We start from the raw sequence: 27,193 nt of genomic DNA, 5'->3' as shown, positions 1-27,193 counted from the left end.
TTTGAGTAGAGCGTGTAAAAATGAACTGACAATGTCAAAAAGTATTTTCGTATTTATTTCACTGATAGGAAATATCAGCAGTAACTATCCAACACTGTGACGTCATCCAGAGCTATATTTACCCATTTGTGAACTACTGCAACTTCAAAGATGATCTGAAACAGAGGCGTGAGTGAGTGAGTATGGTTTTACGTCGCTTATAGCACTATTTCAGCAATATCACAGCGAGGACACCTGAAACTGGCTCCAAACATTGTATCCATTGGGAAATCGAATCCTGGCATGACAAGCGAACTTGGCTACCCTTCCCCAGAGTTAAGACAGTTTGGTGTATGAGTGAGTGAATGCTGTTTTGCAGGCAGTCAGCAACTTTATAAGGGACCTTTATAGTATTTTGTCATCGAGTCCTAAAGGGAAGGTTTCTTAAAACAGTTAATAAGAGAGTTAGGTAGAGGTTGCTTTGAACAGTATTTCAGCTGAAAGCTTCATGGTTCGGCGAAATCGTAAGGTGAGTTGGGTTTAACGCTGTTTGTAGTGAAGTGAAATGGGTTTAACATCGTGTACAAGATTGTTGCACTTATATAGCGACGTGCATATGTGAGTATGTGTGTGCGTGCGCCGATTTTATAGGGCTAGCCCACTGAGGTACTATCATACACGTTAGTGACACCCTTGGCGTTCTTGTGACTTTATGAATTGACACTACTGGTTTTGAAGGCGATGCCTGGGTTACCTTGTTCACAGATGTGACCCCCCGATGTCAGTACCTGGTCGCCATTTAATGAATTCATTTAAAATCATCCTTTTCTGACGATTGTTATTTGCCCTTTTGCGCCCATACCAAAGCCCGAGAGTTCCCATAATTGTTTGAATGAATATATTAACGTGTATAGAAGAATGCATGATTTAACCACTGAACCCCCCAGGCAAGTCTGTGTTGTAGATTAATATTCGTATGACAACCAGAAGTGAGTGAGTGAGTGAGTGAGTGAGTGAGTGAGTGAGTGAGTGAGTGAGTGAGTGAGTGAGTGAGTGAGTGAGTGAGTGAGTATGGTTTTACGCCGCTTCACACATTGTACCCATGTCGGGAATCGAACCCGGGTCTTCGGCGTGACGAGCGAACGCTTTAACCACTAGGCCACCCTACCGCCCCTAGAATAGTGTAAAGCTGTTTGGAGATAATGCCTGTTGAAGTTTTGAAGTGTTGTAATTTAAAAATGAAAGTATAAAGGGTCCTGTAATTTGAATTGAATTATAGTTTGGGTATCAGAAACATTTTTATACAAACATTGATTCTGAAATATTATATAAAAATGCATCTTGTGACATGCATATCTTTTGTAAAAAAAGTATCTTAATCAATGTTCCAGAATGTACCAAATATGTTGTTATTTTCAATAACATAACATTTACACCACTTTACTTGAAACGTAGTTACCGTTTGTCCGTTCGGAAGTATTTATTGACATATACACAAGAATGCATGAGTTAATCATTGAAATCCAGAAGCAAGTCAGTGCTGTAGATTTTTGAAGTTTTGAGGTGAGGTCAAATGGGGTTTAACGACGCATACATATCTCTGAGGACCAAGGAAACGTATCTAGACAACAGGTTTCTCTACTTATCAGATATGAAATGTGACCAACCAAGAAAAAGGGGACCTTATGGGTGCTAGGATACAATAGTGCTGTGACGTCATGAAGAAAGACGTTTGACGTCAACAAAAAAAGTGTATTTTTCTCTCATTAGTTCGTAATGTAATTAAAACATTATTTCAAGGCATATCAGCATGTCTACTTTCAATAAATCAGACATTATATAAAAAAACTTAAATTATTACATAAACAGTCATAAATCTTAACATGGGACTCTGCAGGAAATGAGTCCAAATGGTTGATGCCATTTATTTCTGTAATAATTATGAATCGAAGCTTATGAATTGTATTTTTGTAGTGCTGAGATACTGTAGTTTTAAAATATAATAAGAAGTCAAAATGTGATTTTTCACCCATAAGGTCTCTTATCTCATGGTTGGTCACAAATGATATTTTTTTAGTGAGCTTACTTGGACCAAAGGAAAGTATCTACATACTATTAGGTATTTCCACTAAAAAAGGTTTCTACCGGGCGAGAATTCCCTGTATGGTCAGATCTTGCGACAAGCATGTGATACTGGGGACATATTTGGACGCGGAATTTCAACATGGATAGGGGGCACGGGTGGCCCAGTCGTCTAAACCGCCGCGATTCGCTGTGCAGAGTTGCGTCCCTTGGGCACGCCAGAAACCTATGATTGTGGGTTCGAATCCCGGTTCGCCCCGATTATGTTTCAAGGTTTGTCAGCACCATACCCGTGCTTTGGTTTCACCGAAGTGGTAAACGTCTGAGACCTGCACCACTTCGGGCTTTCCTCCCACATTAAGCTGACACGCCGCGATATAACTGGAATACTGTTCAAAGCGGCGTTAAACCCAACTCGCTCACTCACTTACTCCAACATGGATAGCGGCTGTACTCGTACCTTGTACATATTTGAGGTTGGTTTTATTGGAATCGATATCTGGGACCAGTCTGCGAACGTAGGTTTGAGGTATATAGATCTCCAAACCGTTGTCTGCGAGCCGCTGCCATCCCGTAGATAGACTGACATCATGCCGGGCGAGAAGCCCCACACGTATATCCAGAACCGAACACATCCATAGTGATTGACAGCTGTGAGGGTGGGACTGACAAGTCGTCCTGCTTTGCCTGTCTGTGAAACATACAACACTCACAGGTGTTTTTCAAGCAAAAACACCTGTCTAAACATACAGCGTCAACAGAACAAGCTTTATCCGTCAACTATGATAATCTGCTATTAATCTGGATCTATCACTAAAAAAGAGTGTTCGAAACCTCACATTGATTGATTGTTGTTTAACGCCGCACTCAGCAATATTCCAGTGATATGACGGCGGTCTGTAAATAATCGAGTCAGGACCAGACAATCCAGTGATTAATAATATATCAAGAGCATCGATCCACGTAATTGGTGGTGTATGTTGTTTAACGCCGCACTCAGCAATATTCCAGTGATATGACGGCGGTCTGTAAATAATCGAGTCTGGACCAGACAATCCAGTGATTAATTTATATATCATGAGCATCGATCCCCGCAATTGGGATACGATGACATGGATCAAGCCTGACGACCCGATCCCGTTAGTCGCCTCTTACGACAGGCACGGGTTGCTGAAAACAATTTCTACCCCGGATCTTCACGGGTTTATGTATGATAAAAAAACCAACATCTCTTATCAGATTTACTCTCACCAGTGGGTTTTACAACTGACACCTGGACTAGATGCACTTTACATGGATATATCACTGCGACATACCACGGCCTAGATAACACATGGAAACTTTGCAATGTGGACCTTGCCATGAGCACGTTTAATTTTTTTAATAGTTATGAAAATTTCATGAAAGTAGGTTTCGTTTCATGTATATTGGCCAAACTTTGAGCTGAACATTTTGAATAGATTTAGTTTTCGGTTGCTGGCAATTGCGTTTTTGGAAGTTCATATTTCAATGAGTAGGGTGGGTGCATGCCCCCCAACCCGTAGGTTTCTTTGTTTGTTTGTTTGTTTGTTGTTTAACGCCGCACTTAGCAGTATTGCAGCTATATGACGGCCGTCTGTAAATAATCGAGTCCGGGCCATACAATCCAGTGATTAATATCATGAGCATCGATCCATGCAATTGGGATCGATGACATGTATCAACCAAGCCAGCGAGCCTGACCACCCGATCCCGTTAGTCGTCTTTTACGACAAGCATAGTCACCTGTTACGGCAAGCATGGGTTGGTGAAGACCTATTCTACCCCGGATGTTCACGGGTTCCCCTCTAACCAGGATCTTCACGGGTCGAGTACTCGTGTATATTTTCCCCTTCCCGTTACAGCCCCATGCTTGAGTTATACCTGATACGGCGATTTTCTGCTCATGTAAAACCCACTGCGACGGCCGTGTGGTTTATGGTCACGTGACGGTCCAGCTACCGGAAATGACTGCCGTCTGCTCCACCGAGGTGTGACGTCATTGTCATCCGTAAATCCGCACCAATCGACATCGAAGTCGCACGTGAAAGACACGTTGAGATCTGTTGTATTGGTATACTGGTATGAAATCTATATGGAACAAGTCGTTGATACAATCAACATTTAAAATACCACCTTCGATCCGATGAAAGAAAATAAACCTGGTCACATTGAACATGTGTTTGTTTGTTGTTTAACGCCACACTCAGCAATATTCCAGCTATATGATAGTCTGTAAAAAAAATAAATCGAGTCTGGACCAGACAATCCAGTGATTGACATCATGAGTATCGATCTACGCAATTGAGATACGATGATATGCATGAACCAGGTCAGCGAGCCTGACCACCCGATCCCGTTAGTTGCCTTTTACGACAATCACACAAGTACTATTACATCAGTATAGAGTATTGATACAGTATTGAACAGTACAAGTTATGAACTCGGAACCGATAAGTTGATGGACGAGTACTGGTCCACCCCATCGAAGTACGTTGTTTGGTTGGTTTGTTGTTTAACGCCGCACTCAGCAATATTGCAGCTATATGACGGCGGTCTGTATATAATCGAGTCAGGACCAGACAATCCAATGATTTATATAATGAGCATCGATCCACACAATTGGGACACGATGACATGTATCAACCAAGTCAGCGAGCCTGACCACCCGATCCCGTTAGTCGTCTTTTACGACAAGCATAGTCACCTGTTACGGCAAGCATGGGTTGCTGAAGACCTATTCTACGCCGGATGATCACGGGTCAATCGAAGTACGGAAGAAGGTCGTATGAGTCCGACCATTTGCTATTTGGGAGGAGGTGGGGTTGGGATTTAATCGAAAAAAATAAATTGTCCAAGAACATTCTTGAAGAAATAATTATCCCTCAGACTGTTAAAAAAAGAGAAATTGTGTTTTACAAAAACTTACATGGTTGCAATGTGTTTCTCTGAAATATATATTCAAGCTCAGTTTTAATTTTTTTTTATAAATCTATCTAATTTCCAGACAAAATCCCAGACGCCACCACACACTGCCGTTTCTACAATCTCCATGACCTTATTGCCCAACTAGGTATCCCAGCGACGTGTGCAAACCATTCAATCACTTACCAGTTACTTAGCAACACTTGATCCCCACCCCGTCAGTGTTTACATTCGTTATCACTTCCGGTAACTACTGGCTAGCGACCAGTTATCGCCATTTGTGAAATGTACCGTGTGTAAAGTCGACTGTACCTTTAACATCCATTTTTGTGAAGCCATGAGCAAATACCTTATTTCTGTCCGTGGAAAAAGTTTGAGTAGATTTCTGTTGTAACGCGACGAGAGGGAATCAAAGCAGTGAAAATAGAATTTTTCCGTTGACTAACTGTACCAGTTATCGCTATTGTATAAACAGCACGCGCAACGTTATCTTTGGTTTGGTTTGTTGTTTAACGCCGCACTCAGCAATATTCCAGCTATATGACGGCGGTCTGTAAATAATCGAGTCTGGACCAGACAATCCAGTGATTGACATCATGAGCATCGACCCACGAATTTAGGATCGATGACATGCATCAACCAAGTCAGCGAGCCTGACCACCCGATCCCGTTAGTCGCCTTTTACGACAAGCATGGGTTGCCGAAGACGTATTCTACCCCGGATGTTCCCGGGATCGATGGCATGCTACAACCAAGTCAGCGAGCCTGACCACCCGATCACGTTATTTTATCCATCCTAATTAAAAAGAAATGTTTTTTTTCCAGCAAATTTGTCTGCCAACTGACGTTAACCAATATTCCCCAAAATTCGATCGACACATCCTCATCCACAACACTATCTGCTATGGATTTCGCCACATGTTCAGATTATGCAACTTTTCTAGGTTTTAGAATTATAATTTTGGGAAGAAATGAAAAAAACAATCTCATTAAAATCTATCTTAGTTCTCGCTACCGCTAAGCAAAGATCTTAGGACATCCCATTAGGGTTCACGTCAGAACGACCTTTCATCCGACCAATCAGAGCGTCGCTTACCAGATCATAAAAGTGACAGTCGGAATGTGATTTCTAATCTTGCAGCCCCGAAAACTTTAAAACGGGGTATTCCGAACGATAGTTACGGGCTTAACGACTGAATCTATACAATCTAGACCATATATTAGCCATTCGAGAATGTTCTTTTGTTCAGGTTTCAAATTTTTAATCGAGAATTTGTCAAAATATGTTTCGAAGCGTAGTCGCCAATTTGAAATTAGTGCCGTAAAGCACGAGAAAACTGCCTTCTGATTGGCTAATATCAAATTCTTTTTAGTAATTCCATTGGTCGGACAGAGTTCGCGAAAGGTCGGTCTGACGTGACCCGTAATGGGATGTCCTCAGATCTTTGTTTAGCGGCAGCGAGAACTAAGATCTGATAATAATGAGATTGTGAAAAAACAAACAGGTAGTAAGCAAAATGACAGAACTCCTAAGAAAAGAAAAGTAAATGTGCATCATCGTGTTGTTGGATTTCTGTCTACCTGAGGAAGTCACGTGACACCACACGCGTGTCTTTTCTAAACTTGTATTTGAGCAAGGTACTGATATGGTGTTTCTTAATATTTCCTACGAGTGTCAGTTTTCTCAAATTATTTTCGGATAAATATTTCTCCCTTCTAATGAAAACAAGAAGCTATAACGGGGTTTATGATAATAGGTTCTTGTGATAACTGGTCGTTAGAGTTATCTCCCTTAGGTCCTTGGCGATAACTGGTCGTTAGAATTATCTCCCATAGGCTGTAAGCGCCTGCCATAAACACGATGACACAGCCAGTCACACAACCACAATGTCCTCAAGATGACAAGCATGAGGTGACGGGGACCAATTTTGCGCCAAAATCGGCATAGGGCAAATTGAACAGAACTGTCTATGTATAAATCCCCAATCGCCAAGCTGTTTATGACTGTCACAATGGGAGCTGGTTAGTAATCTCCTATTTTAACGACTTTTGGTATGACACGGCCAGGGGGCGGAAACCACCGACGTTCGGCTCTCCGGCAGACGGAGTGAGTATTGGTGAGCAACAGTGTTCCAGTCATATCATGGCGGGCCAGCTTGGTGTGGGAGCAAAGCCCTAAGTGATGCAGGTGTGAGATGTTTACCACTTCGGTGAAACCCAAGAGCACGGGTATGGTGCTGACAAACCTAGAAACATACAGGGAGAAATAGGGCGAACCAGGATTCGAACCAATGATCACGAGTTCGTCTAAGATCACGTCTAAGGGATTCAACTCGTCATAGGCATTGCAGATGAAACAATACATGACGAATGACGTATATATTGAATGTACAGTCTTAAAAAGTCTAGTAAGTTCGTCTGTTGTTAACGCCGCACTCGGCAATATTCCAGCTATATGATGGCGGTCTATAAATAATCGAATCTGGGCATGAAAATCCCGTGATTTATTCACATCGATCTTCGCAATTGGGATACGATGGCATGCTTCAACCAAGTCAGGGAGCCTTATCACCCGAACTACCTGCGTTAGTCGCCTCTTACGATAAGCATGAGTTGCAGAAGACCAATTCTGACCCAAATCTTCATGGTTCCAAGTCGAAAATGATTCAGCTAATTGAACATTTCGCGGTTTTGGAATACCTTTCTTGTGAAGGAGATTCAGGGATTTGTCCGGGTGCTGGCATGGTCCTGGGATGAGCTCTATCATGGTCACGCCAATCGTCAGTTGATCTTTCACAACACCTACAAACTGGATCTGAATCACATGGAAACAGCATTAGTAAATGTGTGATGCTATCATGTAACGTTGCATGCAGCAGCCAGCAACATTGCAGCAATATCAAGGCGACATGTAAATGATCGCCCGGACCAGACAACATAGTCGTCTGTGACATAAACAAAGGCTCAGAGGGTACTATAACACACAGCCTCTAAATCTCCGGGGCTCGCATTTCGGTTAACCTACACCTACCTCCGGATCCATTTCCTTGGATCTCGCCATCTCAAACTAACCGCGCTTGATTTCATTAGCGAATTTGCTTTGCTACGCGACTTAGTCTTACGGACCAATCAGAATGCGAGTTACAAACCAGTCTCAATGTCAGGAAGTAAGCTGGTTTCCGGCTCCTAATGCGCGGGGTCGTCAACTTGCGATATGAGAGACGGGGCCCAGCAGAGGCGATATGAACAACATGGCAATACGAGTTGCCTCCCTTACCCATCCTTTTTCCTCATCTCGGCGTTTCACTGGTCGGTGAAATATTCATGAAAAATCAAGGACAGGTGATTTGAGATTGTTAGAAATACGGGAATGGATCCAAGGGTTAGTGTAGGTTTATCGAAATGCGAGTCCTGGAGATAGAGAATAACATTGTGACCACCGGATACACAGGACACTGTGACCACCGAATACACAGGACACTGACCACCGGATACACAGGACACACTGACCACCGGATACACAGGACACTGACCACCGGATACACAGGACATTGTGACCACCGGATACACAGGACACACTGACCACCGGATACACAGGACACTGTGACCACCGGATACACAGGACATTGTGACCACCGGATACACAGGACACTGACCACCGGATACACAGGACACTGACCACCGGATACACAGGACATTGTGACCACCGGATACACAGGACACTGACCACCGGATACACAGGACATTGTGACCACCGGATACACAGGACACTGACCACCGGATACACAGGACACTGACCACCGGATACACAGGACATTGTGACCACCGGATACACAGGACACTGACCACCGAATACACATGACACTGTGACCACCGGATACACAGGACACTGTGACCACCGGATACACAGGACAATATGCTGGCTCTGACGGCAAGAAGGGGATTGTGGGGATCTTAAAGGCGGCACGAATTGATGTTAGTAGATAAAGAGGAATAATGAAAAGACAATGGTCACATAACAACACATATCTAACGGATAGCTCTGTCAAATTGATTGGGTGGTTTTATGCCGCTTTGAACAATATTTCAGTTGTACAACGGCGTGTCAACTTGATGTGAGAGGAAAGTCGGAAGTGTTATTGTTCTAAATCTAGCTTTCAATCCCACAATTAGGTTCCTGGTACGCCAAAGGGTCGCAACTCTGTACAACCACCTTAGGGGAATAAATCTCCTTTATAGTGAGTGTGTTTTGACGTTCAGTTTTAGCTACTTATAAGTCTATCGCCATAAGTCTATCCACAAAATTAAAGTGATGTTTATGCTAAAATCGTCCTTAAAAATTATTTGTTCTGCTCGGACTTACCATAAATCTATCTGTGCTATTGATAGACAGCTCAGCGGGCGACCACTCGCCTTCACCATATTCAGGTGTGCCCCAAAGACACCATCTCCCTGTCCTCTGTGTTGTCATGGCAAGCACGTGCATATACCCACGTGTCTGCGCAGCATTAACGAAGTACAGAAATTTGAGACACCAAGAGCCCCCTAAAATGGAAAATAGGTCAGTGAATGAGCCGATTTTAACATATTGCAGCAAACTTGGGAATTGAGTTAAGGTGAAACGGGGTTTAACATCGCGGCCAAGATTATTGCACTTATATAGCGACGTGCATGCAGGTATCGGGAGTAATGCTGATTTTATAGTGGTAGCCCACTTAGATACGATGCCTTAGTTTAAAATGAATACGCCACTCAACACGATATACTGACACTGAGCTGACCAGTCCTTGTTTTAGCTCCTTAATGCCGAGCACCAGTCAGGGTAACAACAAGTACCATCTTTTAACGTCTTTTGGCATGACGCGGCCGGGGATGGAACGTCTGACCTTTCGCTTTCCAGGCGGACGCTCAACCACTAGACCACGGAGGCAGTGAAATCAAATGATGTCTCTGACTTAAATTGTCGATCGAGCCTGGCCACCCGATCCAATTTAGGGTCGCCCCTCACGTTTGTTTGTTTGTTGTTTAACGCCGCACACAGCAATCTTCTCGCTATATGACGACAGTCTGTAAATAATCGAATCTGGACCAGACAATCCAGTGCTTCACATCATGAGCATCGATCTACGCAATTGGTATATCATGACATGCATCAACCAAGTCAGCGAGCCTGACCATCCGTTCCCGTTAGTTGCCTCTTAAGACCCGTGAAGATTCCGGGGTAGAATAGGTCTTCAGCAACCCATGTTTGCCGTAAAAGGTGACTATGCTTGTCGTAAGAGGCGACTTACGGGGTCGGGTGGTCAGGCTCGCTGACTTGGTTGATGCATGTCATCGAACCAATTGCGTGGATCGATGCTCATAATATTAATCACTGGATTGTCTGGTCCAACTTCGATTATTTACCTACCGACCGCCGTCATATAGCTGGAATATTGCTGAGTGCGGCGTTAAAGAACAAACCAACGACAAGCAGAGGTTGCTGAAGACCTATTCTCTTCCCGGATCTTCACGGGTCTTTGGGCAAGGTGAACTACTGGTTGACAGCATGAGCACCGATTTACGCCGTCGTGATACGATGCTACGTAATCAGGCACAAAGTCTGGAGTAGAACAATGGTGCTATTGTGAGCTGTTTATCTTCTTACCAAGTATTTCAGCACTCCTTAGTATAGCTTTCCCTGCCTGGGGGGCGTAACGGGAATCTATGGCGATATAGGACAGTCCGTCTTCATCATTGTCAAGTGAAATCTTGTTTATCTGAAAACAGACAGAAAGAAAATATCAATATATGAAACATATTTTCACGTCACCTTTGTGGTTTGAATATGGTTGCATTTGGCCATTAGCAGTCGTGGGCGTACATATGTGCGCGCGTGCGTTTGTGTGTTTCTGTGTGTTTTTGTTGTTTACGCCGCACTCAGCAATATTTCAACTTTTTTACTTCGATCTGCAAAAAATCGAGTCTGGACCAGACAATCCAGTGATTAATATTGGGAGTTATGATCGACACCCTGGTTACTCACACGTAATCAACCACCTGATCTATTGTTTGTTTGTTTGTTGTTTAACCACGCACTCAGCAATATTCCAGTTTTGTGACGGCGGTCTCTAAATAATCGTGTCTGGACCACGAAAATGACATGCATCAACCAAGGCAGCGAGCCTGACCACCCAATCCTGTTAGTCGCCTTTTACGACAAGCATAGTCGCCTTTTACGGCAAGCATGGGTTGCTGAATACCTATTCTACCCCGGATCTTTACGGATCGAAAGTTTTAACTAAAATCTATTTTAACATAGTCTCGACCGCGATTTTTAAAAAAAAGTGAATGTCCTTGGACATCACAATTTATAATATAACAACACAAAACAGTGTCTAATAACGAATTTCTGTTCCAGAACTTTCATGTAAAATACATGTGGTGTGTGTTGGAAAGGCAAAGATGGCTCTTACTGACAGTATAGGTCTCACATGGTGTCATAATTAGCAGTCCTGCTCTCTGATTCGTCTATCTCACTATGAGGAATAATAATAATGTCTTTTATCTATACGACAATAATATCCATGCATATGATCATATGGAACTCATTCCATGTAAATATGACAGTTGGTGTACGTACTACAAATGTCTCCCAGTCAATGTCGTCCTCTTTGCTCTGTTGGAAAGGACATCTGGCCGCATCCGTGTCTTTGAAAGTACAGATGACATGAGTATCTACAAAATGAACAAAAAAGTCCCTATGTGAATTATACATGTACATACTATATGCTTCTCAACATTTGCTAAGAAACAAAATGGTCAAAGGTGTAGTCCTTAACAAATTTTGAGTAGTATATACAACAGTAGATGCCATTGCACCTTCATCCTCCTGACCCGTAAAGATCCCGGTTAGAATAGGTCTTCAACGTCCCATGCTTGCCGTTAGAATAGGTCTTCAACGTCCCATGCTTGCCGTAAAAGATGACTGTTTGTCGTAAAAGGCGACTAACGGGATCATGCTCGATGACTTGGTTGATGCATGTCATCGTATCCAAATTGCATGGATCGATGCTCATAATGTCAATCACTGGATTGTCTGGTCCAGACTCGATTATTTAAAAACCGCCGTCATATCACTGGAATATTGCTGAGTGCGGCGTTAAACAACAAACAAACATCGAAATCTGTTTTGTGCGACAGTCAGCTATATTGCATATATGTTACATCTATATCACGGGGGCCTAGAAATAAATCGAGTCTCGAAAAACCAGTGATTGATATTATGAACAACGAGGGCTGCGGGGTACGATGACACGCAAATCAACCAAGTGACAAAGCCTGACCAGCTGATCCCTTCAATCGACTCTTGACATGCATAGGTTGCTGGGGACCTTTATTCTTCCCATGAATCTCTACGGGTTACTTACTCATGGTGGGTTCGCCCCCATGATGTTTCTAGGATTGTCACCACCCCGTGCTCTTGGGTTTTATCAACGTGGAAGGCGCCTGAGACCTGCATCACCTCGGCCTTTCCTCCCACTTTAAGCTGACACGCTATGATGTAACTAGAATACTGTTCAAAGCGGCGTTAACCCAACTCTCATTTTAACCAACAAATCAAGACACAGTCTGGTTCCATCGAAAGGGAACCCAGCGAGCACCCACACCAATTACATCCCACACGGCAATACTTCTCATACAGGAAGAGTGTGAAGCCCATTTCTGGTGTCCCCCGCCGTGATATTGCTGGAATATTGCTAAAAGCGGCGTAAAACCAAACTCACTCACTCACTCATACAGAAAGAGCAAAAATCTGCTCATTACATTGCTTCAAAATAAGGCAGCGGTACTGTTCGTACAATTTTCACTTGACTAGAATACTGTTCAAAGTGGCGTTAAACCAAGCTCACTCACTCACTCACTTACTGATGGGTTGAACGACAGCTATGTGAAGAAGGAATCCTCGTTTTGCGTGGTAATAACTTTCGCGGCTCTCGTACTTCAACATGAGCAAGTTAGTGGTAGAATTCAGCTCCAAGGGTTTCATTGAGTATCCACAGAGCCTGAAGTAGATTCAAAAGTGAGGAGCTCGGAATCACTCATATACTGTGTGCAAAACCTGACGGAACACGACTATATTCTATTATGTATCAACAGCCCTCACATCATTGACATGTACCGTTTGCAAAAAGCTATCGATTTAATCTGCGTTCAATATAAAGTGAACGAATATTATTGAGTCCGCAATACTCCTGACATATCGTGAGTTATGTAAATAATAAAGTCTTGGCCACTCAAGCCAGTAATCGGGTATGATCTGGTCAGGCCGTTTACAAGGCGAATGCGTATTATTGGTGGTTCCAGAAGTGTCCTAGCTCTGTTAGATGAAAATAAATTATATTCAAGCATTTGATTAATAATCCTGGCGAATTTACATTCGGACAACGGACAGAGTGACGCTATTTTTACCAAATACGAAACAACGGAGATAGCTTTAGATTGTAATTAGAGTGACCTCCCTTTCCCAGTGTGACTCGTAAGCTCCTTCCCAGCGCGTGACACCTTCGTTACACTCTCGGTAACGTCGCTGCCGTTAGTGTGGGCGCGTCCATTACAAGAATCTTGAAATTTGCCCTCTAACCCCAAATGGGAATGCCACCATAGTAAATTTTGACGAACGTAAAATCACCCAACTTCCCCCTTACATTCTTACTATACCAATTACATGATAGCTGAAATGAAATAGAAATTCAAATTGACATACAAAGATAATTATTAAACATAACGGTCAGTCGGTTGCGAGTTTAACGCGAAGCATGGTTGTAGCAACCTATCACTGGTAACAGCGATAGTATAGGGAGCTCCGCGAACGGGCAATCGCTGTGAGAAGCTTGATGCGAATCACTGATAATTCGGTTTCGCCCTTTACACAATACCAAGGGGAGCGAACTCGTACCGAGGGCCCGGTTGACCAACGAGGTTGAAGCGGACTTCGACCCAGTGGTGACAAAGTCGTAAGAAGCGGTCATAGGAAAGGTCAAGGATGAGATGCATCTTCATTGTCGTACCCTCTGGACTCTATAAATCAAAAACATAAATCTCACATTGGGCGTAATGATATACATTTGAAAACGAAATAAAATATAACTTCATTTGAAATCCCATTTGTTGTCATGGAAATGGTAAAAAATAATTTTCAGAAAGCACAAGTTTAGCATGAGCGCGATAGGTATGCAGAGTCTTGTAATAAAATATAAAACGGTTTCTGGCGGACAGCACCCATTCCAACAACTTGCCACTTGGTGGAAGTGAAGAATAACATGGTAGAAGCCTTCAGTGAAGGGTGTGAGTAATTGTGAGACATTAAAAAACAAGTTTACCTTAATAAGCCACACCGCCGTTGTGTGTTCGTGTTGACTTGGCGACTTGATATCGATGGACCCTCCAAACGATACTTGGAACACACGACTTTTCTCTACCCAAATACAAAATATTGATTTAACTCCCTGGATGCCAGAGGGACATATTCAACCTTCACTTTGAAGTCGAATAAAATTCAATATACATCACGCACACAGATACACTTCACAGTTTTGAATACTGTGGGAAATTCCCTGTTCTCTGATGTCATCCACTGGCATTTTAGGTCAAACAGAATTACTGAAAATGACCTCTGGAAGTTAGGTACATCGTAAATGTCGCCATTTTTTACTAGGTACTAAATCACCACTCGGCGGCGTTATTTACAGCATTTGTCGCCAAACCTTTACTTTTCATATCTGAGGAAAATGTGCGTCAGAAAAATACTCGGCATCCAGAGGGTTAATCCACTGTTCAGAGAGCATGTGTATATGAATCCCTTTCAAATAGTGATGATACCAGGTGTTCGCGAAAAGGTGAAAGGAGACAAGTTTGGTTTTGAGACGAGGCACGTTTTATGCTTCATCGTGCGGATGGTGGACGTCGTGTTTACAAGCGTGAACGTTATACACGAAACTGCAGACAAGTGGACAGATTTCGTGGTGGTAGTGTGGTGATGTAGGAATCAAAACATCCAGGTGCTGCCATGGCCCCTGCTGGTCTCCAGATTTAAACCCAATCGAGCATTTATAGCGATGCACTGGATCAACAACTGCGAGCACCTCAGCAACAACCACAGAACATCCGACAGTTGGCACAAGCACTGCGGGCAGAGTGGGGAACATTCCCCAGGCCACAATTCGGGATCCGATTGCTTCCATTGGACGACGATGCCAGTCAGTTTTGGACTCAGTGGCCAAAGAACAGATGACCTTCATCTTGCAATCTACTGTTTCATGTGTGCCATATGTGTCAATTTTGAACAGTCAAGTACGATCTGTTGATTTATTTATATGATATATAAAATATAAAAATAACGATTGCGTTTCTTTTTTTGCAGAGTATATTCTTGGTAATTAATATGGGGCTGACAAAATGAATTTAGAACTAAATTTAAAGCCAATAAATCGTATACACTAAAAATGTTACATTACATCGGGCATATCTTATCAGTAAGTATATGGTATTTAAGAAGAAGATGGGTTCAACAATGCTTGCATTGTATGATGTCCTTCAGATTTTGGTTTGGATTGTTGTTTTACACCACACTCAGCAATATTTAAGCCATATAACGGCGGTCTGTAAATAATCGAATCTGGACAATACCATCCAGTGATTGTTATCAGGAGCATCGATCCACGCAAATGGGATCGATGACATGCTTCAACCAAGTCAGCGAGCCTGACCACCCGATCCCGTCAGTCGCCTTTTACGACAAGCATAGTCACCTTTTACGGCAAGCATGGGTTGCTGAAGACCTATTCTACCCCGGAATCTTCACGGGTCCCATGCAATTGGGATCGATGACATGCTTCAACCAAGTCAGCGACCCCGACCACCCGATCCCGTTAGTCGCCTTTTACGACAAGCAGTCACCTTTTACGGCAAGCATGGGTTGCTGAAGACCTATTCTACCGCGGATCTTCACGGGTAGATGTCCTTAAAAAACGACGTAAGATGTCATAATATGGACGTAGCTCACCTTCTGAGTAGCGAGAGTTGATATTCTGACAGCGAGAACCCACGAGACCATCTGGACAATGACACCGACAAGACTGGAGCAGGAAGCCCCCGTTTTCACAACTCGGGGCATTGGTGCAGCTTGCTTAAATCACCATCATACCAAGTATTGTTAGAAATTAATAAAACTAATCTTATGATATGTTCTGCGTCAGATAGACATGTTCTGACGTCATGATGACGTCATGTGTTTCTCTGATAACCGAACACTCTCGGTTAGCAGAATGTGTGAAAAAATAACAAAATCGAAATTGCGTTAATGAATATTTAGAAAACTTGATATTTGCTTAATTCGGTATCTGATTCGCGAAGTGGAATGACATGATATATTTTAACATTTGGGATAGAAAAATAAAATCACTTATCATGAAAAGTTGTCATGTGCTGTAAAAAGTCCGACAAATGTCCAGAATCAAATTTCATTCAACAAAGATTTTCAACCAATCATATTGCAGCATTCATTTTCAAATTTTACAGTTAGTATCCCTGATCTTACCGTTACCTTCCTATATTCTGATTCGTTATGACTATTACTTGATAAGAAGACAATAGGGATATCAGTTACCTGCACATTTGTAAGCTTGGTTGACCTCCTGAAGGTCATAGAAACTCAGCTTCCGTCTCTGGCCCATGAGAAAGGTCAACATGCGGAGTTTAGGGGAAATCGTTCTCTTCCCATTTTTGCTGAAATACTGAATCCAAATTAAGAAGTAAGCAGTGTTTCTCGGTTGCATAGTAGGAGTTAGGGAGTGAGTGAGTTGGGTTTAACGGCGCTTCTAACAATATGCCAGTTGTATCAATGAAACCTATGATTGTGGGTTCGAATCCCGGTTCGCTCCAATCATGTTTCTAGGTTTGTCAGCACCACATCCGTGCTTTTGGGTTTCGCCGAAGTGGTAAACATCTGACAGCTGCATCACTTCGGGCTTTCCTCCCACATTAAACTGATACGCTGTGATATAACTGGAATAATGTTAAAAGCCCACTGTAAGTATTGTTTGTTGTTTAACGCCGCACTCAGAAATATTTAAGCTATATGACGGCGGTCTGTAAAATAATCGAGTCTGGACCAGGCAATCCAGTGATTGACATCATGAGCATCGATCCACGCAATTGGGATTGATGACATGCATCAACCAAGTCAGCGAGCCTGACCACCCGATCCCTTTAGTCGCCTTTTACGGCAAGTATGGGTTGCTGAAGACCTATTCTACCCCGGAATCTTCACGGGTCCCACTGTAAGTGTAAGAAGATAAAAAAATCGGGCATTTCTACATGTTTGATAACTTTCATACCAATATATCAAAGTTTTCAAAATTTCACATTTCTAGTGAGCAACAAACGGCCTGATCGTTGCTAGCTATGTTATTTATCAGGACTGGGTTTTACCTTTGGGCCGTAGTGCATGATGGAGCCGAGGTCGTAGCTGGCCCTGTTTGCCAGACCACGTACTATCACGAAGTTCTTCATTTTTCCGCCCTTGACATTCTGTTTATTGACAGTCACGTGATCACGTCTGTCAGCTCGAGCTTGCTCGTGGAAGAAACCAATAGCATGGCCGATCTCGTGGACAATCGTTCCCCTCTGTGGGATAAGGAGGAACGTGCACTCGGTTAACACAATAATTGAAACATGCGACGACGTGAATGAATGAGTGAAAATATGAGAATGAACGAATGAATAGGTAGGTGAGTGAGTTGGGTTTAACTCCGCTTTTAACAGTATTTCAGTTATATCACGGCGTGTCAGCTTAAGGTGGGAGGAAAGCCTGAAGTGATGCAGGTCTCAGACATTTACCACTTCGGTGAAAACCACGATTTGAGTATGGTGCTGACAAACCTAGAAACATAATCGGGGCGAACCGGGATACGAACCCACAACCATATGTTTCTGACTTCCCAAAAGACGCAATTCTGCAAAGAGAATCGCGGCTCCTTAGACGACTGTGCCACCCGTGCCCCCACGAATGAAAAGAAAATATATGAGAATGAATGAGAATAAATATGAGAATAAATGAATGAATCAATTAATCAAAATGAATGAATGGGAATATATATGAAAATGAATGAATAAGAACATATATGAGAATGAACAGAAAAAATAAATATGAAATGGATGAAAGAAAGAATGCAGAATAAATATGAGAAAAAGTGTTATTGAATGAGTGAACATGAGAAAAATGAATGAGAATTAATATGAGAATGAATGAATGAGAATACATATAAGAATGGACGAATGAATAGGAAGTAAATAGTGGAATGAACGAACGGAATTGAAAAATGAATGAAGAATAAATGGCAGGTAATACGATTTATAGTCAAAATGATATTACAAATATGTAATACCATTTTGAGGTACTCGCCTGACGTTATCTTAGATATTGCAACTCCTCTACTCACGCGCATGCAGTATCTTTCGTTGAGGTAGACATTAAGAAGTCCGTGCGAGTAGCCGACACGAGACGCACACCTGACAACATACAGGCAGGTGACAGGTGCATGGGTGATGAACTAGGATGGATACATGGAGTATTCAAAGGAAAACGTATGAGGAAAGTCATCAACGGCAGGTTGTCAAGAGTCATGTGAGTGAGTGAGTTGAGTTTTACGCCGCTTTGAACAGTATTCCAGTTATATTACGTCGTGTCAGCTTGAAGTTGGAGAAACCCTGAACTGTGTCATAGGTTTACCGCTCTGGTGAAACACAAGCACGGGTATGGTGCTGACAAACCTCGTCACATAATCGGGGCGAACGGGTATTCGAACCCACGATCACAGGTTTCTGGCGTACCAAAGGGACGTAACTCTGCACAGCGAATCGGGATCAGTGTGTTATGGTACGAAGGAAAACCGAAATATTATTAGTGCCGATTGTAAAGAAGCCATTGTGGAAAAATGTACCTTTAGGCGTTAAGTTATGGTAATTTGATGTGGCAATATATTGACACAAGATTCCATAAATGAACTCTCAATCGTTGTTATATTCAGGAGCACTATTCCATCAACGGAAATGTAGTAACGTTATACTTTTGTTTAACTCTTTGGGAATGCCATCATAGTAAATTTTGAAAAGGCTTGCGGCTGACCAGATTTCCCAGATGAATTTAACTTTGTATATTTGATCAGATTGGAGTGAGTGAGTGAGTATACGCCATTTTTAGCAATATTCCGGCAATATCACGACGGGGGACAACAGATATGGGCTTCACACATTGTACCCGTGTGAGGAATCGAAACCGGGTCTCCGGCGTGACGAGTGAATGCCTTCACCACGAGGCTACCCCACCGCCCCAGACACGATAAGAGTGAGTGGGTTAAATCCGGGTTAGAATTGATCTTCAGCAACCCAAGCCTGTCATTAGAGGTGACTTGACGGGATCGGGTAGTCAGGCACGCTGACTTGGTCGATGCATTTCATCGTTTCCCAACTGCATAGACCGATGCTCATGATGTCAATCACTGAAGTGTCTGGTACAGACAGACCGCCGTCATATAGCTGGAAAATTGCTGAGTGCGAGATAAAACAACAAACAATAACATACCCTTTTCCAGTTCCAAATGAGACGATAGCCCTGTGGTTGACATTTGAACTGCGATACTCCTTTGTTCCATATTTGAGGAACCTGAGACAGGTGTTCTGCTCCCAATGGTGGATTGCCTTCAATACCGCTGTGTAAGATTTTTGACGCTCTGGAACATACATTGCCGTCGTTCGTAATAATTCCTAGCAGTCTGATTGGCAAATCATCGTCTTGTAAAATCCCCAAGACGGCTGGCCAGTCTGTGCGGGCCTCACGACGTCAACGTGCCCGGTGTGACGCCACACGTCACAGACCACGTTCGCACCCAGAGTCAATTAACTGAAAGTCTGTTACAAGAAATTTATTATTGCACTATAAATATTTCGCCGAAAATAAGTATCTAACTGGTATAGCGTATATATACAATGGTGATTTACGACTTGAACTTTCTTCTCCACACCTCGACCTTCGTCTCCACCCATGAAGATCCTGGGTAGAATAGGTCTTCAGCAACCCATGCTTGTCATAAGAGGCAACTATGGTTGTCGTAAGAGGCAACAAACGGGATCAGGTGGTGAGGCTCGCTGACTTAGTTGATGCATGTCATCGTATCCCAATTGCGTAGATCGATGCTCATGATGTGAATTACTGGATGTCTGGTCCAGACTGGATTATTTACAGACCGCCGTCATGTAGCTGGAATATTGCTGAGTGCGGCGTTAAACAACAAACAAACAAATCTAAACTTCGGTCTCATTGTTTACAAACCTATTCAACTCGTAAACACCCGTACATCCCAATATAGACACATGGACCTCGACCATTTCCTTTCATAGCGAGACAGTTTTTCTGTCAGAATGTTTGTTTGTTTTTTATAGGACATTGGCAAAGACCATGGCAGCCCCGGCAAGTTTGAAGCAAATCATATAACAGCCAACCGTTAACTTAACGATTGATGTGGGGAGGAAAGCCCGGAGGGGTGCAGGTCCAGCACGGATATGGTGCTGACAAACCTTGAAATATATCCAGAGCAAAACGGGATTCGAACCCACGATATGTTTCATGCACGCCTAAGGGACGCATCTCTGAGGCGCTTTAGACGACTAGGCAAGCTGTGGCATTCAGAAAATAAACTGAGAAAATTCAATAGTAGTGTAACGGGATAAAACCAAAGTAAGAAATCGAAAAAATCATTCCTTAAACACATACGCTTTATTTAACCAAAGTAAGAATTCCCGACAGACACAAATGCTCAACTATGCTATTGTAGTCCTCGCCATTTGGAACAGAATTACGAACACCGCTCACGTGTATAACCGCTCGCAGGACCTGACTGCCGACCCTTACCAAACCCCGTGAAGATCCCGGTAAGAATCGGTCCTGAAATTTTTAATAACCATTAAAGGTGCTCATGGCAAGGTCCACATTGCCAAGTTTCTAGGCCGTGGCATGTCGCAGTGATATATCCTTGTAAAGTGCATCTAGACCAGGTGTCGGTTGTAAAACCCACTGGTGAGTAAATCTGATAAGAGTTTTTTTTTCTTCATCATACATAAACCCGTGAAGATCCGGGGTAGAAAAGGTCTTCAGCAACCCATGCCTGTCGTAAAAGGCGACTAACGGGATCGGGTGGTCAGGTTTGATGCATGTCATCATATCCCAATTGCGGGGATCGATGCTCATGATATTAATCACTGGATTGTCTGGTCCAGACTCGATTATTTACAGACCGCCGTTATATAGCTGGAATACTGCTGAGTGCGGCGTTAAAGAACAAACAGACAAACACTTTATCCAGATTGTAACCAAAACTCAATGACAAATTATATCGCTTAAGTTAATGGATATTTCTTGAAAAGCGCACTTTTCCTTATCGACAGGAATGGGTTGTTTTCACTTTAAGTATTAGCACACATGCAGCTGTCTTCATTGATAAATAATCACGACATTTCGTGATTCTATTTCAAGTGGCGATGGCATTAATGAGTTGAATCAAGGACCATATAATAGATCTATCATGCGGTCTCTGGTTGAATTTTGTATTATTTCGCTCTGACAGGGGAACACCGGTCATTCTATTCACCCATAAGACTTGTCTCGAATTGAGACACGCTTGTGTTAGTCCAAGGCCGACTAAGCATCTTTTAGGTTCACGAATAGAACTGGGGACACAAGGAGCCACATTCGTCACTAATCAACCCTTTCCGTCACAAGCAAAAACCTTTTCGTGACCCGTGTGGTCACGAATTGAGGCGCCTGTGATTGCCAGAACTGGGATAAAAAGTCCACAATTTCGTACACCCCAATTTACTGCGGTAATGCTTCGGGCAAACACCAAAACGAATGGCGATTCATATTCAGAATATCACAATTATTTTGTGTGTGTGGAGAAACATAGCGTATACAATCCTTTGTGTATTTCCTTTTTATATTCCGATTAAATTACCCATATTAAATATTTCACTGTAAACTGGATACATCTTGAGACAATCCGACAATCCCCTTTCTTGCACAAATGTATGTCTGCTCTGTTTCTCTCCATAAACTATGTTATTATTAATAATAAAAATGTTTTAAAAAACTGTTATTATTAAATGTATACTAAATGTAATTCAATGTTTTGACTTGAACTGAATTATATTAAGATACTCACTGAATGCTCTTCTTCCAGTCGCAAACCGCCATAGCACAATCCCTTTGGGCCACCGAAAGTACTCATTACTTAGGATTTTCCTCTTTGCCTGCAGCAGGTTGAAAAGAGGCACATGAATATATAACATTCTCAGTCACCAGCAGTGAATGGGTACCCGGTAGGATGAAAGACTTGACCTGACGCCTCACGGTAACCCCGAGGGTGCTGACAATGAAAATCGATCCAAAGACCGGGGTAATGATGTAGCCCTTTTGGCATGATTTGGGGTGTGGAATTGGCAATAATAACAATAATAACAATAATAATAAAATAAATAAATAATAAATAAAATAATAGATAATAATCAGCCTGGATCACCAAAACCCTCGTGTCTGCATTTATTTTTTTATTTTTTTATTTATTTATTTATTCTGAATATAATAATAAAAATAATTTTAAAAAGATATAGATATGGGTAGAACTAGATACCTTGTTGTCTTGAAGGAACTGTTCCTTTTGTTCTGGAGTAAGAAGGAGATCGCCGTCGACGGTGTTCCTCACAGGGTGGAGGAGGTTCTCGTCTTCAGGTTCCTGGCTCAGGAGATCGTACAGAAAGGACTGCAATAAAAGATGAAACCAGTGTTTGTTTGTTTGTTGTTTAACGCCCCACTCAGCAATATTCCAGCTATATGACAGCGGTCTGCAAATAATCGAGTCTGGATCAGACAATTCAGGATTGACATCATGAGCATCGATCTAAGCAACAGGGATACAATGACATGCATCAACCAAGTCAGCGAGCCTGACCACCCGATCCCGTTAGTCGCCTTTTACGACAAGCATGGGTTGATGAAGATCTTTCTTTCTACCGGATCTTACTCATGGAAAGTCTTTAGTTTTGCGTTTAGTGCATACAGGACCTGATAAGTCTAGCCTTTTCCCTGGTAATGTTTAAAGGCAAAACTTACTTGGTAGGTCTTTCCGTCCTCTACATCAATAAATCTGCCGAAATGGCGGGCAACATCCTCAGACTGGTAACACTGAAAAGAACATGTCATGGTTACAGATATTGTCATCATCATCATCTATATCATTAGCCAATTATATTTACTACGCTATTTAGTCTAACGGACCAATCAGAATGCGAGTTACAAACCATTCTCAATCCTGGGTTGGCGATATCAAAAACATGGCGGTCAGTATCAGTTAGGGGTGACTATTGGTCTGGAAATCACTATTGCGATAACTATTAATATTGAAAGAAACTATTGCAATAACTATTGATAGTGGAAGCAACTGGTGCGATAAATATCGATAGTTTTCAGTGTATCATTTCAGATAGATTTTAGAGTTGAATCAAACCTTGGAACTGAGTTTCCTTTGAATGTGATGACCATAACAAAGTAATGTTTGAGATATGACAGGTTTGTTTTTTCTTTACCCTCATAATTTAAGAAAGAGAAACTTCCACATTACCATGTGTAAATTACTACCACTCATGTCAATAGAAAAACAAATTTGAACAGCATTGCATGTATTTTATAGAAACTGTAAAACTATGGTAAATACAATCAAAACTACCGATATTCCTAACTGAAATCGATAATATTGATCGGAAACCGATTTAACAATCGATTTATTGACTTTAAGTGCTAACCAATAGCAATATATAGATATTTCAATTTATCATGACACCCCTAGTATCAGTAAGTACGACAGAGTTTGAAAGAAATTCAACGTTGAAAGAATGACTGACGAACAAAATAAGCCCTAAAATCTTTTTGATGGAAAGGATGTCTCAATGTCTATATAAACTGTGGGTCGCCATTCCCTTGTCCCAATCTCGACGTTTGATTGGTCGGTAAATGTTAATGTATATCGAAGGCGGGTGATATAAGAACAGATCATGAGAACCACGGGAATGGATCCAGGGGTAAGAGATTTACCACACTGCAAACCCTGGAGATTGAGGACGAGATATGTTGTGCTGAATAGCTGTTCTGTTTCCAGATACCCTCGCCAATACTTTGAGGCTTTGTATAAAACACGCCCCTCCATCTCCCGATATACAACTTGGCGGTGTTGTTACTGAAGTATGTCTATTTATAGTCTGCCAATGAAATGAGGCCGTTGATAACTCACGGAAGTCAAATGAAATTTTACGAACAGTACCGCTGCCTTATTTTGAAGCAATGAGTTGAGCAGATTTTTGCTCTTTTTGTATGAGAGCGAGTGAGCATGGTTTTAAGCCGCTTTTAGCAATATTCCAGCAATATCACGGCGGGGGACACCAGAAATGGGCTTCAATGGGAATTCAGAAATGGGAATCGAACCCGGGTCTTCTGCGTGACGAGCGAACGCTTCAACCACTAGGCTACCCGACCGCCCATTCTGTATGAGAAATATTGCCGTATGTGGGATGTACATGTTATTGATGTGGGTGCTCGTTGGGTTCCCTCTCGATGGAACCAGGCTGTGTCTTGATTTGTTGGTTAAAATGAGAGTTGGGTTTAACGCCGCTTTGAACAGTATTCTAGTTACATCACAGCGTGTCAGCTTAAAATGGGAGGAAAGCCCGAAGGGATGCAGGTCTCAGAGGTTTACTACTTTGGTGAAACCCACGAGCACGGGTATGGTACCGACAAACCTAGAAACATAATCGGGGCGAACCTGGACTCGAATCAGGATCATAGGTTTCTGGCGTGCCCAATTATAAGGCCACCCGTGACCCCTTGTTGATTAAAAATAACGACTGCACTGCAAAACGGTTGGATGTATTCACGGGTGATGGAGAAGGTATTGAACAGAATATATAACGTCGGCGCCAGAGAATACGCAGTCTCGATGATCAGTCGAAACAGATTCCAGTGTTCGTGTATTCACGGGCGATGGAGAAACGTAGAGTATGACAAATGTGATGTATTGACGCTGGCAATGAGACATGTAAGCTAGTAAAGTGAGGGTTTGTTGTTGAAACGCCGCATTCAGCGTTATTCCAGCAAAATGACGCCGGGCCGTAGATAATCGAGTCTGGACCAGACAATACAACGATTGATATCATGAATTTCGATCCACGCAATTGGGATCGATGACATGTATCAACCAAGGCAGCGAGCCTGACCATCCAATCGCGTTAGTTGCCTCTTACCACGAGCAGTCGCCTTTTACAGCAAGAATGGGTTGCTGAAGGCCTATTCTACCCCGGATATTCACAGGTCGCGAGTATAGTGAACAGTATGAAATGAGAGGGGTATCTAAGACGACGCACGTTGACAACATGAATCAAACCGTCGATCGCTCTTAGAACCAAGGGGTAAGACTTCCGCCCATACCCCCTAAAACATATGTATATCATTAAAAGGATTGCGCGGCAATGCATACATATATAACTTTTGGAGGGGGGATACGGGCAGAAGTCTTTCCCATAGTTCTCTCTCTCTCTCTCTATATATATATATACATAGTATTACTTACATTCGGGAGGATAATGACAGTCAATACTTGCAAAAGATGAAGCTTCAAACAGAGACTTGATTCATCCATCTTGCCGTCTTAAACCGTCAGTTTCAAGCCTCAACAGTCTTCGGTTTGAGAGAAAATTGAAGTCACTGATCTCACCTAAGTCATTGTGGTGTGTTATATAACAATTTGCCGGATTGATTGGCTTGTCGCCTCGAAATGCACGCACCCAAGCCGATGTTGTACGAGCAGGATGATCTATATTGATTTTGCAAGGATTGTTCGTGGCATGGTTTTCACGTTCGAGAAGAGGTCTTGTTGGGGTTGGGTTCAAGGGTGGAGGAGACAAAACGTAAGGGGTTCTTCCTCACATGCCTTACTTTTCAAGCCAATGGCATGTATAAGTATTGTTTTATTCACGACAGCATGGTTGTCCTTGAACTCATTTCAAAACGACATTTTTTCGGAAAGATGAAACAAATCAGAAATTAATTACAAACGTCTATGTCAAACCAGCACCCCGTTAAAAAGTGAGCTGATCCTAACCCCGGACGCCAATTTCAACCACGCGTGAAGGTATATAGAAGCACGTGCTGCACGCATTTGGTTTATTAATCATGAAAATCAAATGAAATTGGCTTGCATGCGCTCCGCTCACGTATGTCGTTGCTTCTGTGATGTGAGATAGTTCTAGCCCACTGAAATTCTGCTGCTGTTTAAGCTAGATACAGCTGTTACAACCCTTAATGTAAAAAATACTCTCAATGTGAAGCTTTTTTACAATAAGAGTTACGTGTTAACACTTAATGTATGTTTTTTAACATTAAGAGTAACAACCTGTAACCGTTTATGTAACATTATTTTTTATACATTTAGGGTTGATATCGTACATAGCGCAAAGACCATCTTTTAACGCCTTTTGGACTAACGCGGTCAGGGATCGAACCACCGACCTTCCGATGCCTATGTAATTGTGCCTTGTGTATGCTATTTAACTATGCCGCTAAGGAACCGACCAACTAATTTCAGACTGTTGGAAAAACTTCTGCCACAAAAAATACATTTTTCTTACAAAGTATTCAGGCTCATAGCTTTACTTAAATAATAACTGGTTTTGCAGCTTATAGTTGAAATATATCTGATCTCCATAATCTTCGTGGCGGGGAATAATTTAAATTTTGTTTAATTGTTCTTTAACGCCGAGCTAAGCAATATTCCAGCTATATGACAGCGGTCTGAAAACAGCCGAGTATGGGCCATACAATCCAGTGATTGACATCATGAGCATCGATCTACGCAGTTGGGAAACGATAATAAGTAAAGTATGATAGAGGCGCGAAGCTTTGTCACGTGAAATGAGGGATTGCAGGTTTGTACTTATCACACTGGATCACCTCACGTTGCCATGGTAATCCCACCTCGCGGTTTTACGTCTTAACATTTTAGGAATTCCGGGACGGACTGTTATAAAACGTTGCCCTTGTTGGCACCCCAAG

At 42.3% G+C, this 27,193-nt stretch overlaps 1 protein-coding gene across 1 annotated transcript; it reads right to left on the bottom strand.

Annotated features, from left to right (window-relative positions):
- Window positions 1–41: 41 nt before the first annotated feature.
- LOC124147166 (protein SpAN-like) lies at window positions 42–25,855 on the bottom strand. The gene is made up of 19 exons (XM_046517779.2): window positions 25,713–25,855; window positions 23,207–23,278; window positions 22,728–22,856; window positions 22,260–22,347; window positions 19,628–19,775; window positions 18,486–18,555; window positions 17,476–17,670; window positions 16,652–16,778; window positions 16,049–16,171; window positions 14,367–14,461; window positions 13,943–14,064; window positions 12,913–13,049; window positions 11,627–11,721; window positions 10,652–10,763; window positions 9,368–9,549; window positions 7,705–7,819; window positions 3,964–4,142; window positions 2,522–2,752; window positions 42–155 (listed from the first exon to the last, which is right to left on the bottom strand). The coding sequence occupies exons 1-19, from the start codon at window positions 25,779–25,781 to the stop codon at window positions 75–77; spliced, it is 2,370 nt and encodes a 789-aa protein (XP_046373735.2). The 5' UTR covers window positions 25,782–25,855; the 3' UTR covers window positions 42–74.
- Window positions 25,856–27,193: the final 1,338 nt, after the last annotated feature.

Source organism: Haliotis rufescens, unplaced genomic scaffold, assembly GCF_023055435.1.
Source record: "Haliotis rufescens isolate VD_foot unplaced genomic scaffold, xgHalRufe1.0.p SCAF_39, whole genome shotgun sequence".
Lineage (NCBI taxonomy): Eukaryota > Metazoa > Mollusca > Gastropoda > Lepetellida > Haliotidae > Haliotis > Haliotis rufescens.
This window is presented reverse-complemented; position numbering and strand designations above follow the sequence as displayed.